We start from the raw sequence: 20,569 nt of genomic DNA, 5'->3' as shown, positions 1-20,569 counted from the left end.
TTGGAAATGTGTAAAATGAAAGACAAAGAAGAAATATTTATAGAGAGAAATATAATTATGTTTATATTAAGAATTTGAGAAGTATATACTACAAGAAGACAGTTTCGAAAAACGTGTATTGAAGTTGTAAGATCCATATAGATTTAAGAAGAGGAATAGTGTGCAATAAAATCATTAATTGAGTAAGCAATAGTGTCAAGGCAGAAGAACAGTTCAAGTGCACTGGGTTGGTGCTCACGAAGACAGAAGCAGGAGATGATGCTTCCCATAGGTTGGTGCCTACAAAGTGTGGAAGTTGGAGCTTCCAGTGAGTCAATGCTCATCAACATTGGAGTTGCAGCCTCTAGTAGGTTGGAGCCTACAAAGCTTTGTAAAAGAACAAGTTTATATAAAAGCAATTAATTTGTCGTGGTTTTCTCCCGCTTCGGGGTTCCGTGTAAAACATTGTGTCATTGTGTTCGTGTGCATAATTGTTTATTTCAGCATTTGAAGTTACTGTACGGATAAAAGTTTTAAAATAGAAAAAGTTAATATACTGATTCACTCCCCACCCCCCCACCCCTCTCAGTACAATCGTGTGCTCTTCAGAGCTATCACCAATGGTGATTTTTTCATCTGAGTTCTCATCTAGACTATCCAGTTGTTCTTTGAATCCTGTTATATGTCGAGATGCTACACTTTGAATGATCCAAGTGCTTCTACTAGTGGATATTTCACTCAATAGTGTTCAAATGAATACCATTCTTTTTGTATCCTTATTATTACTTAGTTTAGCTGTTGCAACTTGATTTTTTAGTCTCTCTGGGCATTTTACAACAAGATATTTGTCATATCTGAAGCATTGACTTTAGACATGTCCTTCCTTCTGTAGAATGAGTGTTTACTATTGGTGTCCTTTCCCTTCTTCTGTATGAAGTTTCCTTTCTTCCATTATAAAAATTTATATTCAATACTTGGATCTCACAATGGAAATATTTATTCTGATTTCTTTGGTTATTAGTTGTGATTCCTATTGAATACAGTTTGTTTTTAATCAATTGACTTTTAGAAGTTTGGATCCAGCACTTATTCCTTGTATGAATGAAACCAAGGATGTGAGAAGTCTGTTGAAAGCAAGCATTGTTAATTCGTTTTTGTCGATTATATGCCCAATAGTGGATAGCTGATCCCTTAAATCGGTTACTCTTATAAAGTATGATGTAATAGGCTCACCCTTGTTAAATTTTATATGATGCAGTTTTTGTTTTAAGGCAAAAGCTCTACTAGTGTTATTTATCTCATATATGTTTTCTAAGAAGGTAAGCATGTTATAGGCAGTGTCTAATTTTGATATAACTGGAACTATATGATCCTTTACTGCATCTACGAGAATTTTCATGGCTTTTTTGTTCTTTGTCCATTTAAGGTTCTCATTATTATTATTTGGTATAGGTATAGCCTTTTCCACCAATGAGTCTAATTCATGTTCTCTTACTGCCATCAATACTCTTCCAAAAGACAAAGTTTGTGGCTCCCTCAAGTCTATCTTTGACTCTGATTCCACTCACCACTTTGCTTGATTGAATCTTTTCTTTAACGAGACTCTGATAGCATGTTAAGAGGTACAGATCAGATTACAAATAGAGGAATTTAAATTATATGTGAACTATCACTGTTATAATCTCCTTTCTATATGATACAATTCTTCCTTTCTTTAAGGGATATACAAGAAAATAAAAATACAAATCTGAAAGTATATTTATAAATCTCATATATATTGATATTGTGTATCTTCTATTGGCACTTCAAGAACAGAATACATACTCTCCCCCCTCCACCTCTCTCTCTCTCTCTCTCTCTCTCTCTCTCTCTCTCTCTCTCTCTCTCTATATATATATATATATATATATATATATACCGTCATCTAGAGACATGTCTTAACATTGACATGGGTCTCTATGTGAATCTAATTCACGTAGAGACATGTCCCTACTCTCATAGTGCCATTTGTAAACGGCCATTAATGAGTCACATTAATCGTCTAAGATGCCACAAAAGATAATGAGACAATTTAGATTATACATGATGTGTGAACAGTATATATATGCAATCAGAATAGGGTTAATTAAAATATCAAAATATATTACACTGCAGTTAATATAATCAAACATATATATGTTCAAACAATAAATCATGTTCGACTATATATGTTTGATCATATACAATCAATTTCAATCATTAAGCCTATTCAGAACGATATGCAGAATTTCATCATTAACTATATTATTATAATTAATATTTACTGGATCATAAGAAACACAAATTTATCTCTCTCTCTCTCTCTCTCTCTCTCTCTCTCTCTCTCTCACACACACACACACACACACATATGTCAGTCCAGTAAGCATCAATTATAATAATACTTGTAACAATATCACAGAGAATGGATAGACATCAAATGTATAAGTGTAATGCATCATTTACTGGTTTGATTTTAATGATCGTAATTATCCAAAAAGCTATAAACCAATAGTAGAGAGAGAACCAACAAAATTTTAAAACAAAAAACCAAAAGATAAATTCAAAAGTAATCAGTGTTAAATTCTACAATGCAAGTAGCAAAGAAAAAAAATTAATTGTGATAGGATGTTAATTGCAAGAGGTTGGAGGTACATATAATCTTCCCCAAGGAGGTACCACCATTTAATAGCATCCTTTCTGCTCTGATCATCCACACCAATAGGGTCTACATCTGTTCCGAAGATAAATAATCCAAAGGTTGTCCTAACATTTGCCCCTACCTTTAGATCGTTGAATGCCCTCCAATACCCACTAGCAACCTCGGCATCTCTACTCGGAATACCAAGTACCTATGTGCTATGATACCTAGAAGATAGAGCATAAGCTAGGAGGTGAAAAGGTGTAATCTAAGTCACAAGGTTTAGGTTAGAGTTCGAGTTCAACAACTATGAAGTTCGGCAAGGTCCAAGAAGATTGAAATTAAATTCGCCTTATATAATTTTAAAAATATAAAAAAGTAATAATAAATAAACATAACAACTATTAATATTTTACTACTAAAAATAAATAAAATATACATCAAATACTAAAGTTTTTTCTTAAAAAAAATATACATATTATTTAAATTTTTCTATAAATAAACAGACATAATAGATTTAGGAAAAACTTGAATATAATAAATATACTTATTAATATTTATATTTTTGATAAACATACATTATAATGCAAACTATCGAAACTTAATAAACATCCATATAATATATAATAATCAAACCTAAAACTAAAATGGAAGATTCCTATCAAGATATGCTAATAGCCACTCTCGATGGGAGGTCATCGAGACGAGACTTGGTAATGGCTGCTCTCGATGGTAATGAGCAGCGATGTGAGATGCACAAACAAACAAATAGCAATGTATGCACAGACAACCAACAAAGACAACGAACAGGGATGTGAGATGCAAACGTTAGCCACCTTCCGAAATTGATGCATTTTCATTGAACAAAGGTCCATTTGTTACATTTTGTTTGCAGATGTTTCCAAAAAAAAACACGACACCAAACTGCTATTGTACGAATTTTGTACCAAATTTTAACGAATATTTTTCATGTTTTATGGCTTCGCCGAATTTTGAACCTGAAGTCGAAAATTCAACAAACCCTATGACTTAGAGTATAATCATCTTGTTCCAACAGCAAAGTAGCTTACCCTATTTGTGTGAGGTGTCCTCAAGATTATTCTCTCTCCTATGTACGATCTAGGATATCAAATGATGTTCATGTAAGTTATCTTGATGTAAGTTATGTTGAATAAAATTTAAGATATCTCAATAAACAAGGATATAGAATTGTATTATAACTTATCAATTTTACTTTCTTCAACATAGTGTCCATGGTATCATAGATATCCCCCAAGCATGGTTTATCAATGTCACAATTCGTAGCATAGACATGATAGGCTCTGTGAATTCTAATACGTAATCCACACGAGCCCACCAATATCATTGCCTTTACCTTTTGGGCCCTTGTTGTATTGGATTGCTTCCATATGCCCCATTCGTTACTAATAACCATTTGTGTGCAATGCAAACCAGGTTCCAACCACCTAATAACATGCTAACAATAAGTTAATAACGCATTTTAAAAATGTAGACGATACCAAAAAAAAAAATTATTCAATTATGTAAAATGTGAAATAAAATGATATATAAAACTAAATAAATTAAATTTCAAAAGTTTCCTTCAATAATTCCAATTTGAAGAAAGTTCTGAAAATTGCTTGTGACATATGATAGTTTGTCACAAACATTTGAATCTCCTCACCCTCCTCATATATTTGCTTCACCATTCTATTTGGGTGTCAATTGCTTGTATCACCAAATTGAGGGAGTGCACAGTAGACAGTGTCCAAACGATATGATCATATCAAGCCTCTACCAAAGCACCTATTACCTTGCAAACTTTTGCATTGTCACTTGGTCACATTATCACTACCGATTGTGTTTGTGAAATCAATGAGAATCCGTGAAATAAATTCTGCATCTTTTGCTTCCCAATCACAGTCGACTGCCTTCCCCTTGGGGAGCACAGCAATAACATTCATCAAGGGATGGTTTTTGGAATTTTTCCATCCATCAAAGACAATAGACACTCCTATTTGAACCCAAGAATCTCTCATTGGTTTTAGTTGGGTCTCTACATTTTTCCTCTCATTCTGCATTAACGTGTTGCACATCTTTTCATATCCAGAGCCTTGGTAACCAAAAGGTGCATTATTTATTGCTTGCACCCTCTCCCTCCAATCAGATGATCTCGCTAAGTTGAATGGAACACCATCCGCATAGAGGTACCATCCATTTTTTTCATCAGCAATATCTCTTAACTCATTTTGAAATGCCTTATCTAATGCGCCTCTCTTGCGGGTGGTGATTTGTGGTTCTTTTACTTCATCATCGTCCCTAGAAGGCATAAGAAGGAAGGGATATCTAGAGGTTGGTTTAGTGAGTCGTATCATTGTTATATGTTTCCCAATATAACCATCTTGTTTCCCTTTTCCAACTAATTTGTCAACAATTTCTTGTTCTTTTATGAGTGTTACTATTTGCTTAGTCAACAACCCCTTCTTATCTCATCCCTCGCGCATATTTATCTCTTTACCCCTAGGACCAAAAAAATGAAGTTTGGATGGGGAGTAGGACCATCTATATTGTGTGTTGCAAAAATTACACTTCCAAATGAACCCCCACATCTAACACATTGGGAAATTCTTATAGTGTATCGTAATAAAGGAGACCCTTTATCAATTTGAAATTATTGAGGTCTCTCCCCACCTACTAAGATTTGACTACTCATTGTTGCAATCTATAACAAAAAAGGCAAAAAAACATACTTCAAAACTTTTGCAAAAAGTTGAAAAAAATTAAAAATTTTCAAAAACTTCAAACAATCTATCAAAAAACTAAAGAATATTCTTGAAATACATACTTTTGTGAGGTTCTCACACCATCGCCCCAAATTCTTTGGGGACCCCCTTTTTTGATCGCCTCGACAAATTTTTGGGTTGTCCAAAAATATTGAGTTTTGAGAATTTCACGCCTTGGCACCTTCGGGCCAAATGTGGGAGAGGCTTAGCTTATTTTCACCCGGTTTCAACTTGATTTTCCAGAGCCACCAATTTCATCCTTAGGATGGACAAAATTTTAAAGAGCAATATTTGGCAGGATAAATTTGTAAATTTGTACTTAGACGTTTTCTTTCAAAAATCGAAATATAACTGTGAATTTCAAAAGGAAATTTTTGTTAGACTTAAGTTTTGGAAAATCTCAAATTTTGCTTTGGTGAAAATTTTAATTTTGTTGAAATGAGGCTAAATTGCAAAATCGATTTTTGACTCTAGAGGCAATTTTATTTTTTGTCATAAAATTTTAAATGGCATAGCAAAATCGATTTAGAGAGAATTGAAAAAAATTAGCTTTAATAGCTTAAAATTGCCTTGAAAACTTTTTGCCTATAATGAAATTGGTAATTTAATATTGAAAATTTGGCTTTTGGTTAGCCAAAATCCAATTTTAATGACGTATTAATTATTAAATCCTCATTAAATGGAAATATTTAACATCTCCAAGGCACCATTTAATTTTCTTTTTGCAATTTGGAGCTAATTGGCAATTTAAAAGGGCAATTTTCCTTTTGGCAAAATTAAATTTTAGCTGAATATTTAATTGTGGGCCTTGACTTGGATTTTATTTTATTTTTTCTCTCCTCTAGGACCAAGTCGGCTGGCATAGAGGGAGTGAGAAGTTGGGTATAAGAGGTGACCTCTCTCCCACTTCTTCCTCACTTTTCATTTTTCCTCTCCATGCTTAGGCAAATTTTATTGAGCAGATTTTGGGTGTTTGGCGAATTGGTTTCAAGGCAGATTTCCTCCATTCCTTGGCAATTTTCCTCTTGGGACAGAATTCTCATTGTTAGAAGACTTTGCAAAGGGCAGATTTCCTCCATTGTTTGGTGATTTCTGCTAGGGCAGATCTGATTTGTGTGCCATGGGCAATTTATGTGAAGGCCTGATTTTCTCCAATTAGGACTGCACTTTTAAAAATCAGACTTAGGCAATTTTTGTTGGGAGAAAGGATACATGAGAAAGTCTGATTTTTGCTTTGTGGACAAGTGGTGGATAGCTTTAGATGTTTAAATTTCTGATTTGCAAAGGATTTGAAGTTCTTGAGGTCTAGTCCTAATTCCGAAAAGTCGCTGTATGATTATTGGTTAAAGTGAATTTTCATCATTTAGAGTTGCAAGGGGTCCTTAAGCTGACATCCTTCTTTCGTTCTAGTCTAAGGATTGCTTCCCTTGGTTCTACTTGCCTTCTGGTCCACCACTCTACCGTCCCGTAATAGGGCGACAAGTATGGAGGATGTTAGTGCAAGTAAGAATCCCCAGCGGACAAACACTAAGAAAGACAAAGAGGATATGATGCTCAAAACACCCTTCTCGAAAATGAAGCGAATAACCGACGCCAATATCGGTGCAGTGGACATGATACAAATGAAGAACAGACTAAAGGAAGGACAATCCCCTTTGGCAAAGAGGATATCAATGAGACAGATTTTGGATTGAGGTTGGATGAGTTAGGAAAGGTTGCTATCAAGAAGAAGCATTTGGGCACCCTTTCCTCTCTCAATGCTTTTATTGGATTTGCGAAGGAATATGAGAAGGTCCATGAAAGGATACTACAAGCAACGAGCAGCGAGCAGCATGGCTAAGTCAACGGAACTCAGGGTGAAGCACACACCTTGTCCTCCTATGGAAGAAGTCAACGAAAGGCTAGCTAAGTTCATTGCCTTAGCTAAGAAAATGAAGAAAAGGGAGAAAAGGGAAGAGTTATATTAGCAGATCATTTGATGTAAGCCCAAGTGGCAATTTCTCTTTCTTCTAGAATAGGACAAGTGTCTGTTTCTGATTGGCCACCATTTTGGTGCCTTCTCATTGGTTGCCACTTTTTGCACTTTTTTCATTGGCCCATTGATGAGGTGGCAGCTTCTCATTGGCCGATGGGGTGGCAACCCTAATTAGGGTTTTGAGGATCCAATTTGAATCGTTGATCTTGTTTTGATTTCCACCATCCATTGTATTTCTGGCCCCTATATAAGGCCATTTGCTCTCATTTGGAAAGTGTTGGAGAAATTGTTACGAAGATAATACCAAAATTGCTCTCTTTTTTATTGTTGTGACTTGCATGGTGATTAAGAACATTAGGTGTTATTGCATGTTTTCTACTTCCACATAGTTAGATTTCTTTTCAAGTTGTTGAAGTAAATTGCATTTGAAGTTGTTTAAGTGAGGTTAAAGTAGATGGATAGTTGTACGGTAGCATTGGTAAATGTTCGATAGGGATCAATACTAGACCACTAGCATCCTAATGGCTGGTTGGGAAGCCTTGTGTGGTAAACTAGTTTATTATTCCTTTGAATCATTGCACCTGTGGAAGTGAGGCCGCTGGTTAGCTCTCATTAGGTTCGATCCCCGTCCATTTGCTAACTTTCCATTCATAGGAGTAGGAGTAGAATAGTAAGTAGCTGGGTAGTCTAGGCTTAGAGAAGGAAGTTATAGAAGTAAGTCAAGTATCAGAACACATCCATTCACCTTCCACCACCACTGCTTTCCCATCAACATCATCCTTGGTAGACCCATCCTACATCATCACGACCATCAACATTATCTGCCTCCGCATATTTCACAAACCGAACCCCCATCACCTTCATCCAACCAAAGTCCAAGTCATCCTCAACAATTTGCGTAAGGCCGCCTACGTGATTACCAGCGAATCACATCGATAAAACTGAGTGAGTATCCACAACAGTAAGGAACATTGGAGTTATTTTGAGGAATTGTATGTTTGATACTTTGTATCAGATGTTCAATTACTAATATGTTATGTAAGTGATACAAACTCGCATCAACACATACCTTACACTCAAATCTTCTTTTATGAAAGTATTTGCAACTCCACAAATCTCCTTTGAATACAATCACCTCACTTCAAGCTTGCAAGATGAAGAGAACATAATGAGAGAGCAAATGAGAAATTAAATGTGTTTGTGAACTCCATATAAGGGTCGTTTTAGGGTTTGAGGCAAAAGAAAACAATATCAAAATTATTTTTGTTAAGTTCGGCCCCAGCTTTCTATAGGTCTCTAGGGGCCTGCACGGATTTGCGCAATATTCTCCCAAATAGATTCTACCGAGGTCAAATATGGACCTTGCCCAAATCCGCCATGGACTAATTCACGGATCCAAACCAAATTTGATCTCAAACCAGATTCGAGGGTCCAAGGTATGAATCTAGTCACGTAGTGAAAAAATCTTGACAATGAGACCCTATTGGGAGGGAAAATGGTCTAGGTGTTTTCAAATTTGTGATTATTGACTAATGGGAGCTACTTGAAAACTTCATTTTCCAACCTTTTTGTGTCCCTTTTGGTTCTTTAAAATCCCTCAAGGTAGGATATCTTTTATCTTTCTACTATATTTTGTATTTCAAGACATGGTACTTTATCCATATTATATTTTGCTTCTCTTTGCTATGCATCCACTCTAATACTTTTACTACGTATAATTTCCTACCTCATTTGATCGTTTAAATGCTGAATCACATACTCAAATATATAGCATATCAAATGAGCATGTGGCTTATTTTAATAACTGATCAAAGAAAAGTAAAACCCTAAGAATGCTTTGAGCATCCAGCACAAGGAAACCCCACTCTACGAAATGTTAGAAAAAGGTATCTTACCCTTGCTTTAATGTTAAGTATATGGTATTATGAAGAGTGTGACTTCCACGCTAACAAATGTAAAACTCAATTTGTGTGCTATAGGCTTCGTTATAGGGCAAAATCAAAATTTGGCCTGGCTCATTACCACTTCCAATGATATATGTTGCATAGATCTTTTTGAGCTCTATTAGAAAGAAACAAATTGAAGACCAAAACAGCCTCCCTAACCAAAGTTGTGGATTCCAAAAGTTGGGCCTCCTACATTGGAAATGTGATAACGTTAAGACAAAAAAGCCTTGCTAGAAGTAAGTACACTTGTCAATCAGCTTATGATGTCTATGTGTATTGCAACACATCATAAGGCATATTTGAACAGATATAATGAATCGAAAATAAAATGCTTGATTTGTTCTATGAATTATGACACGCTCATTACAAGTGCAAGACGTATTTTTAGCATGTGAGCTCATCTCAAGAATCAGGTGTTGCTTTTTAACTAAATATTTGGCAAACACTTTATTGGATGATTTTGGCTCATGGTTTTGTAGTTACTATTTGGTTCTTTCAAGTATTACTTATCCTAATTATAGGATGTTTGAGATGGACATGTTGGTAGTGAGTTTGTGGGTAGTCTTATGCTGCTACAATCACCCTAAATCTCTAGTTGGTGATACTCAAAGACTTTACTTACACTTCCTTATAATTCCATTTAGATTACTAAATAACACATTAGACTACTGTGAAGTGTCGGTTTCTGATTGAAGGGGTCCTCACCATATACACATATATTGTGATATGATTTAGTTTGTGTTTTATATGTTGTTTCTCATCTCTGTATTCATAAACATCTAATTTTTGCACAAAACTCTCCTTTAACGTTAGTTTGTGAACCATTATTGACATATGTTAGCTTCCTTTCACTAACAACTACAAACATGGTGTGGATTGTTTGGACACAAAATAAGCCTTGGAACTGAACTATAATCTTTATCTGCAAGTATTTGTAGTAGGAATTTGTTGCCCACATCTTGCCAATGCTGACAATATTTTGTTTTAGTGTTGTTCCAGCACATAATTGAGCCACAAATCTGCTGTGTTATGTGTTAACTTACCTAGACATGCAAGTAGAAAAGCAGCGTGACCTAGTCTATGCATCCATGACTAGAGAATAACACTGTCTTTCAAAAGATATGACAATAATTCCTATTTCATTCAATGCTCAATGTTCATATACATAAGTTGGGCAACGGAATGATTTTCAAACAATCCCTTTTCCTTATTATGAGAAAAATATATGTCCATCGATCCAAGGTTCAATTCATTCCAAGTCCAGATTCAATTCCCTGGATTGGCCAGTGATGTACGTGCAGGGAACCCAATCCTTTATGTTTTAGTGCTTTCTATCCAACCATCCATGTTGTCTACATCCGGAGAGAAATCTATGCCTATTTAGGAAATGGCTCTTAGATTGATCAAAGATGTCCTTGCGATAGGATCATAACAGAAAGATCCCAGATGTGTTTTGTAATTGTAGCAGTTATTTGGGAAAGACATCCCAGCCAGAAAACTAAGAGAGAGCTAAGCAGGTTATATCAGGTTGACAACTTTGAATGAGACCTGTGAACTGAGACAAATGTTGGCTTTTTCTATTGGCATGTCTCAAAGGTACTGCTTTTTTTGTTTTCTGCTTCACACTCGTTTCTTTTTGTTTTTGTCATCACACTTAATTCTATTTACATCTTGTTAATGTTATAAATCAACAATGCTTTATATCAGTAATATTTTCCCTTTTAGAGTTCAGGTTAGTCGTTTTTTCATATTGGTGTTTTTATAATACTTCAAGGGCAAATATAGTTTTAAACTTACATTTATTTGTATTGTAACATTATCCAACATCGAATTAATATTTAACTAAATCCATGACACTAATTGAACTATAAGAAATAATAGATTTTAAAAATTAATAATGACCAATCAAAATCTATCAGCATTTAAGTTTGATAATTTCAATTGGAAGAAGCACTTCCAAGTTAATTTAGGCTTTTAAAGCTAAACTATGTATATATTTATCATATGCATGTTGTGTGGCTAATTGATGATAATTCAGGCTTTTAAAACTATATATATATATATATATATATATATATATATATATATATATATATATATATATATATATATATATATATATATATATATATATATATATATGTGATTTTTATATGTTTCTTGTACATATGCATGCAGTCCATGGCAAAAGCTGAACCAAAACCTAAATCGGTAACTTAGCTTACAGTGCAACAGATGACTAGATGATTGCAGTTCATCTAATCACGCAATCCCGATAAATTCTCTCCAAATGTTTGTCTTGGGCTGACACATAGCATGATTAATACGCATTTGTAATTTCAGATATACAAAAGTTGACATGAGTTTCGTGTTTGTAAATATTAATAGCATTAACTTTGTAAAAAAATTACATTTCATGGCTTTTAAAAAGCACATCATCAATCACACAAACTGAATATTCATACATGGAAAACACCATGGACAACTTAAATCATTGATTACATGGAGAGCACTGTGGACAGCTTTCCAAACAAAATTCTTAGTATAGAGGCCCTAAAGCAATGATGAACAGACTCCATACCTTTTCACCTTGCTCTGCTCCATAGCCACTATAGCCCTCTACCGTTGATAAGGCTTGTGCCCGCTGCAGGTTTATTATTATAGAATATCAAAGTATTAGTGTCCACAATTTAAACATATTATCGAAATATCACCATAACATTTGTTACACATGAATTATAATCATAAAATAAAGTTGCATTATACATCACAAAGGAACAATAAATAGCAATGAGAATAAATTTATAATAGCATATACACAATACAAATAACTAAAGTAGAAAAAGACGGTCCGATATTTGAAAGGTAAAGAATTAAAGGCCATTGATGAGGAGTATTGCAGATTCATTGAAGAAAATCATAGAAGAGTAATATATGCAGATATAAAAATCAAAAGCAGAGAAAAACAGTTGTGCTAAGAAAGTATCCATCATCAGTTGAAGTAGGAAGTACTGCCAGGGTGGTAAAACAAGTTTTGTGTGCAGAGGGTTGGTGCTCACGAAGACACGCTGAGGGAGTTGGTGCTTTCAGTAGGTGAGTGCCTACGAAGTGTATGAGTTGGAGCTTCCAGTGAACTCATGCAATTATTCGCGACTATATATAAAGCAATTATTTGTTGTGGTTTTCTCCTGCATTCGGATTCCATGTAAACATTGTGTTATTGTGTTCATGTACATAATTGCTTAACACTGTTATTGAAGCTAATTACTTGGATAAAGGTTTTTAATTGGAAAAGTTCTTATTATACTGATTCACCTCCCCTCCCCCCTTAGTATAATCATGTGCTCTTCATTTGATATCCATTGAATGAACAATCTAAATCTCTTTGTGATGCCTAGCATATCACCTCACAAAACTCAGTGAAAGTCCACAAAAAGAAGCAACCTTGAGGTTGTCTCATTTTATCACACAATCTACATACATTGTTTAACCTATGAGCATCCATGTTCAAGAGAGAGTTGGAGTTTTGGTGTTTCATTTGAGAATACTAAGTATTCAATTCTGCATGTTGTAGTGGCATTAAATTCACATCAACAAGACCAGTGCATTAAGATGTGTTCTTTGTGGTTTTAATGAAGAAACATTAAATCGCATCCTGCTTGATTCTTTCTTAAATAAATTGCAAATAGCCATATGATAAATTGAGTGGTCCGGTGCTCTATCTAATGACACCTTGGCTCTCTTTCATGTCATAGTTGAAACTCAAGAAAGGTGTTTTTTCTTGCTTATGGATAGCTTCTCCAAACATTCTTGTATGGGAAATCTAGATGGGGTACAACAGACGCATCTTTCAGCACAAGACTACAGACGACAAAAACATCCCTAACCATTGTCAAGCAACTATTAGTGAATTACCCCAAGCAATGGCAAGCTCAATCCACATAACAAAGAACCTTCCCTATTGAGACAAAATGATGATAGGCAAATTGCAAAACCTAAGGCTTCCTCCAACCTACTGAAAAATGAATTTTGACAATACAACAAAAGGTAAACCTGATGAATCAGGGATTGGACGCAACATTTATTATTAGGAAGGAAGATTGTTATGGGCAGCAACAAAGAAATTGCATATACACCAACAATAAAGAAAAGCATGCAGAGTTTTCAAACCAACAAATTCTTGTATGAGTCAGTGGATGCATATTTAATCACTATTGTGAACACAATAAGGAAAAGAGATACACCTAGCTGGAGGCTGGCCAATATGTTTCAGGAAGCCCGGACTATTTTTAATTCCTTAAAAGAATTTCAGTGAACCATGTTTATCAAAATATCAAATAAGAAAATGATTGGCTGGCCTACTTGATCATTTATAATCACAAAGGGATCACCATTACTTACACCATGGAGATCTTGTTATAGGTCAGAGGGAAATTTTAGCACCTAAAGTCTTAGCACTCCAAATAGTTGGAAGCTATTCCTTTGTTACTTGTCTCTTGACCATCAACACTGGGGCAAAATGTTGAGGAAGGGTAGGGCCACGGACCTGCACAAGAGTCCATGCAGGGAAGATTTCACCAATATATTTACAAGAGAATCAGGTAATCAATATATTAAGTCAAGACTAACTGAACACGGAATTTTCAACCTAGCAGGTTAGCCCAAATCGAAGGACTGCATATCAAGATAATGTGGCTCAGCCTAATAGCCATAGAAGTTTGCCTTCCATGGCCAAATCTGTTACACTAGAAGGAATTGGCTCATGCAAAGATTGCTCAGGTACATATGATTCACATGGCACCTCCACAGCTACCAGATGAAATTCCAAAATTACTGGCTAGGGGAAGCACCATATAGAGATCTGTGTCCACGAGACAGAGAAGACAAACTATTGTAAACAAATCTGAGAAGTTTTCTGTTGGAATCGCCATGTAGGGGAGGTAGTGAACTGTTAAGAATTTAAATGCATTGGAAAGACTAGATAGGAAAGTTTTTACGTGGTTAGTGAACTTCCAATCCAAGTCTCAAATGAAGCATCAAATGCTTAAAGGTAAAAGGTAATGTGTGGCCTTCTCCATGAATCCGAGGGTACATAAAGCCATGGGAATGCGATACCCTGACTGAGGAATTCAATTTGTCATGTAGAATCCCTTTCGGTGGGAAGTGCAGCTTGCAAAATGGTTGGTCTGAACCTGCTAAAGGAAATACCTCAAAGACACCCCAGTGGCATTATTGCACCCATCTTCCTTACAAACCTGATGGATTTTCTCAAGGGCGAGAGGATCCTTGCTATAGTTGCAAAAGCTTATAGTAAAGAAAACTATATCCCTCCAATGAAGCAAAAGGTGCCTCTTCACACATGATTCTGCCAAGGGTCCGCCAATGTACATATAGCATTTAGTCTTCCCCAACTGGAGACTTTGAGCAAGGCAAATAACATCCTCTTTGCAGCCAAATTTGGTTCAGTTGAAGCAGCCCTCATTTGTTTCCATGAGGTGCTGAAAGAACAAGGTAAAGCTCTTTAAGGTCAGCTTTAAGAGAAGGTAAGGGATATAGTGTACACAATCCAATTTCTCCTAAGGAACACCCCCATCCATGGCAGGCAAAAGAGGAAACAGGAGGAAAAGAAGCAGAAGATTGTGGAGGGAGGGGGAAAAAGACATGTATACGGATGAAATCTCTGGCTCTAGCAATTGTAACCAAAGGATTTCAAGTGTTCCCTTCTTTTATTCTTGATGCTGAAGCACTACATGTTTTGCCTGTCTTCCTTTCCAATGTAGCAAACGTTTGATTTTTATACATTTCCCCTTACACCAAACTGAGCTTGACCCACTTAGTCACCTTTTGCCCTAAATATAATCATAAAATTATATTCTGCACAAATTATTCCAAAATTAGATACCAGAAATTTACTTGCAAAATAATATCACAAAAAAGATTGGGTATCTAAAATGTTTCATGACTAATGGAAATTGAAGAATGAAATAGCAGAATTCTATGGTAGTCCTAGCATCCATGCAAAATTATGTATGTACAAGATACCAAATTTAAAATAGTCTTCCAATTTTTTTAGTCAAGATGCTACAACTTGTGACACAAAGGTGTCCAACTTTTTCTACAAAAATATGCATTCACTATCAGAAGGAAGCTATTTACTTCGTAGAGAGATATTTCAGAAAGATGCAGCTGATAAAGATATACCTTCGCCATTGCTGAAGTGATAACTTCTGGAATGGGTTCAGTGGTATCTCCAATGCCAAGACTTATGACTTTTGCATCCGGATACTTTTGCATGTGCGCTGAGCGCCTTCTTGCAATCTGATTTGAAAAGTGAAAATTAATTTCAGGTTCAACAAACCATAGCTCTAATATATGAACTCTGACAAAGGTGTGGCAAACAATCTTCTCAAGTAAACAGAGCAGCACTAAGAACAATTCACATAGCTTGTCAAAGTCAGTCACAAGGGAGAAATGTATAAATAAAGCTATCAAAGTTAAGCAATCCTGTGATCACCCTGAGTAGTGATACAACTCTTGCAGATGAAGTAAATGCATGCAAGAATTTACAAAAAAATAGACAGCAAACCTTATGGAAATTAATGAATAATGGATGAACAAGTAACATTTATGCCATGGTCCCATGAGACAGCATGAGTAGACTTTTTGTTTAAACTTGCGTATCATGGGTGGTCCCATGCAAAATTTAAATTTAAGTAGGAAGGATGATTTAGAATATATTTCTTCCTGCTACAGTGAAGCAGCTAAATTTTAGAAGTTAATATTATGCTATGAAAAATGAGGGGCTAAAATTAAGCAGCAACTACATGATGAAATAAAGGCCAAACGACTGCATAAATTTATTTTCCTTTTTTACATTACCGCTGAATTTCTCCAACCAAGTTTTAGTTGAAGGATTTTCTTTATTGATGCTATTCATGTAATCTATCTTTCATATTATTTTGTAAATGCAGAAGCAGGTTAAACTGATAAAGTTGGTATAGGACTTATAAGTAGTTTTCCCCATGAAGATAGCTTTTGGACTCGAAAGATACTACTCACAAAATGGTGTACATATAAATATATGGACAACTGTAAGGGCACAGTACACCCTGTCATAGCAGTTATAAATATCAGAAATTTTGACAGTCTTAAGGAGTTGGATACCAGTCTGATTCATTACTAAAGACACTTTTTAATCATAATATAAAGATATAGCTATAGTTAACGGATATTCCATTGTTGACTAAGTGTTATTTATATCTCATTAATGGTGGCAAAACTAAATGAATGAGAAAGTTTATGGTTATAATGTTGGTCATAAATTCATCAACTGCCTATGATTCAAGAAATAAGGTAGAGGGTTTTAAATAGAGGGTTCTGTTAGCTGCTGGTGGAAAAATATTACAGAATACTTGAGGTAAAGATGGTGGAATACTTCCCACTAACCGAATTGACCTTACTTTAATTTATGAAAATTAACTGTAAAGGGTAAGATGCATACTTGACAGATACTGGTTTAATCAACAGAGTTGAATTGAGAAATGGTTAGGCTTTCGTATCTATTTTTAAGCATTCAAAGTACTTGACTTCGAAGGAAAAGTCAGGAATAGGATATAAACATACAATCACATACAAGATAACAGTAATTAGTGTTGAGAAGCTAGGATTGCTTCTGCAAATGTAATAACATTGCCATCATATTAATGTGTGTTAATGTGTTAGTTCAATCAGGATAAAATATTATTGAAAATATAAATATATTATCATAATTTTTCAATATACGATATTGTTATTACCATTAGTGTATAATATATTAGAATGCAATATATATATATATATATATAAAATTCAATATATTATACCATAATGCTGTTTAAAAGGTGACATTGGTTGATGCATATTGTTTGCTTAACAAATATTTACATCGAGAATAACATACCTGATGGGATATGACTCCACGATGGAGTCACTTCCCATCGGGGACGTGACTCCCCATTGCATATATATCACCATAGCAACACGGGGATGCATCCCCGTTGTCAAGAGGGGGACGTCCCCGTTTGGAGACTTGAGGATGGGGACGCATCCCTCGACCAAGCAAGGGACACCCAACCGTCCCCCTTCACGACACTTTAAAAAATGCAAAAAAATAAAAGTTTAAAAAGATTTTATATTGTGTTTTTTGTTGTTGCTAACCCTAGGGTATGTGGGGCCCATTTAGAGCTTGAAAACCCTTTAAATATCTATCTTTTCTCATTTCTATTCATTTCATGGTTTTCTAATTTTTGCAACAGCAGCAAGAAGAAGAGTGAAGAGCTCATAGTAGGGTGATTATTTGAGTGAAGAGTGTGTGGAAGGCAAAGAAAATTAAGGAGCAAAAAGAAGAGGAGAAGCAAGATTTTTCAGCTTGTTCAAGAGATTTGTGAAGCAAAAGGTAGAATAATTCTTGGTTTTTTAATTTTTTTAATTCTACAAGCCACGATCATTGTTTTTTGTTTCTAGTTTGTAGATTTTAGTTCGTAGGTGAATTTCATTTCTAGATTTTAGTAGATGTTTCTTGATCATTTCCAATTTTATGTTGCTTTAATTTTACTTCAAAAAATTATGATTTTGAAGAAGGGTATGGACTAAAAGCATGTATTTATTTTATATTTTTTTCATTTTGTGAAATGCAGAGTCAAAATGAGCTCCCACGGTCATGACTCAAGTGGGTCAAATCATAATAATGATGAGATGGATTTAGAGGCCTATTCTTGGGCATGATGAAAAGAACGAAGAAACTAATTCAGAATCAACAGATAATTGGCTACCCGGTCCCTCAGCTACAAATTGCCCCTCCATTCTTTTGGCAAAGTGGGCTACGGATAGTTATGACCCTAAATCTCCTCTCAGACAGTTTGCAACAAGAATAACTGCACGGACAGCTACATGCGGTGGTACAAGGAAATGGAAATGTAACATTTGTAAGACAGAATGGTTTGGGAGCATCACTAGAGCAAATGCACATTTCCTCTTTTGGACAAGAAAAGGTGTTGGTCCATGCAAGTTTTTGACGAAATCAAAAAATTTGCATTATAGAATTAAGTTCACCTATCTTTGGGGTGTTCCAGATGACTTGGGAGTTGAGGTACCTGCCACCTTGAGTGGTAGGCAACAGTTTCAGAGTCTTTAGCAGGCTTATAAGCAAGGGTAGCCACGTTATTCTACTCCTAGTCCTAGGGGTAGACCACAGCAGAGACCTATGACTACATCATTTGCAGGGGCAGCCTCGAGTCCTTCTTCTACATCTAATGCTATGCCTGAAGCTCAGTCCAGCAAGGGGAAAGAAAGGAGTCATCTAAAAGTAACCCCATTGCTAATTTATTTAATGCTTGCTTGAGAGATGAGATAGAGGAGGGCATTTGTAGATTTCTTTTTTCCAATGACATACCTCTTTATGTGACATGGTCTCCTTATTATAAGGACATGATGCAGTTGGTGGCAAGGGGAGGAGCACCGTCATTTATGCCACCAGGTGAGCACAAATTGCGGACTAAAATATTGGATAAAGAGTACGTCAAGATTGCTTTAGAGAAGGAGAACTTGACGCTTGTTTGCGAGGAGTATGGTTGCAACATCATCATGGATGGGTTGACAGCTATTAGGAACCGTCCACTCATCAATATCATCATTACATGCACTGAGGGGCCATTTTTTCTTAGGGTTATTGATTGTTCAAGGCATTGAAAGGATGTTGATTTTCAGTTTCATATACTTCGGGATGCTTTTGAGGAGGTTGGGCCACAAAATATGGTCCAAGTAGTGACAAATGTCGCACCTTTGTGTAGAGTTGCAAGGAGACTTGTTGAGACATATTTGGTGGACTCCATGTTGTGTGCATGCCATGAACAGTGCACTAAAGGACATGGGGAAGATTCCCTAAATCAAGGGAGTAGTGAGCAATGCTAGAGATGTGCAGATATTTAGCTACAATAACCACACATCACATGCCCTTTTCAGGAGCTATGCAAGGAAGGAGTTCCTGAAACCAGTTGAAACCCGATATGCATCCTACTTCATTCTTTTGGACAAAATGATTGGGTTGCAAGAACCATTGCAACTCATGGCTATGATGAATGAGTGGAATAGGTGGGATGGGTCCAGGACAAAGCAGGGGTTAACCATGAAGGAGATAGTAAAGAGTGAAGTATTTTGGAGTGATGCAAAATACATTGTCTCTTTCATCACTCCAATTTTCCTAGTCATCAAATATGGGGGATGCAGATGCAACTACTCTTGGAGAGGTGTACGAGTGCATTGATGCTATGCTTGGCCAGATGAGGGCAATTGTGTGAGAGGGACCTGAGTTTTGCATTTTACGCTGAGCACATTCGGCCTATTATTCAATGTAGATGGGACAAGCTCAACACTCCCTTACATATGGCTGCTTATGCATTGAATCCGAAGTAGTACATGCCTAGGCTTAGGAGAGTTACACCACTGAATGATGATGAGGTAATCTATTATCAATTTCGAATTTAGCATACTTGCACCAATGAATATTTAATTTGTTAATTTACTAATTTTAAAACTTGAATTTCAGGTGAAGCAAGGATTCTTTAATTGCATGAATAGGATGTATGACATTGAGACAGTAGGGAAGGTTCACACTGGGTGGACCAAATTTGCTACTCTTAGGAGCTATCCGGCTAGAGCTAAGACTGACATAAAAACAATGCCACAAGAGATCTTATCTTGTGCTGGAATTTTCATGGACCCAAATCAACAACTACCGCACTAGCCATCCGTCTCCTATCTTAGGTTTCATGTTCTCCTACTTTAAAACCTTTACTTTCACTTCCAAAATCCAATTTCACTTTTGCTTTAGTCTTTTAGTCATGAATTTCAATTTCAATTTTCTGATTCTCATACTAGTCATTAGATTGTTATGATGTTATCTTAGGTATCTAGTTCTTCAGTTTCTGGGAGGAACTGGTCTACTAATAGCTTCATCTACTCTCTTAAGAGGAATAAACTTACCTCTGAGGAAGCAGAGAAGCTAGTGGTTGTACATTGTGCCTTGCATATTAAAGATCGCAAGACACCTATGTAGAAGGAGAGCCCTACAGCACAATGGGATGTAGAACAAAAGGAGCCCTCACAACTTGATGAGGATGCATATACTTCTGATATTGGGTCGGTTGATATTCCTCTTGGGCTCTTAGCCTTGAAGAGGCCGAGAATTCAG

General features: G+C 35.8%; 1 protein-coding gene across 1 annotated transcript in view; it reads right to left on the bottom strand.

The window, feature by feature from the left end:
• AGD2 (Pyridoxal phosphate (PLP)-dependent transferases superfamily protein) overlaps positions 1-20,569 on the bottom strand; it is a 214,031-nt gene that overhangs the window by 141,262 nt on the left and 52,200 nt on the right. The window contains exons 4-5 of the mRNA XM_089819237.1: positions 15,544-15,660; positions 11,924-11,986 (exon numbers count right to left, since the gene is read on the bottom strand). Of these exons, the coding sequence (XP_089675363.1) occupies positions 11,924-11,986; positions 15,544-15,660 (180 nt within the window). The remainder of the gene's footprint in view (positions 1-11,923; positions 11,987-15,543; positions 15,661-20,569) is intronic.

This window comes from Cupressus sempervirens, chromosome 3 (assembly GCF_028749045.1).
Source record: "Cupressus sempervirens isolate cs-2001-9-10 chromosome 3, ASM2874904v1, whole genome shotgun sequence".
NCBI lineage: Eukaryota > Viridiplantae > Streptophyta > Pinopsida > Cupressales > Cupressaceae > Cupressus > Cupressus sempervirens.
The sequence above is the reverse complement of the archived record's forward strand: the minus strand, read 5'-3'. Positions and strand labels throughout refer to the sequence as shown.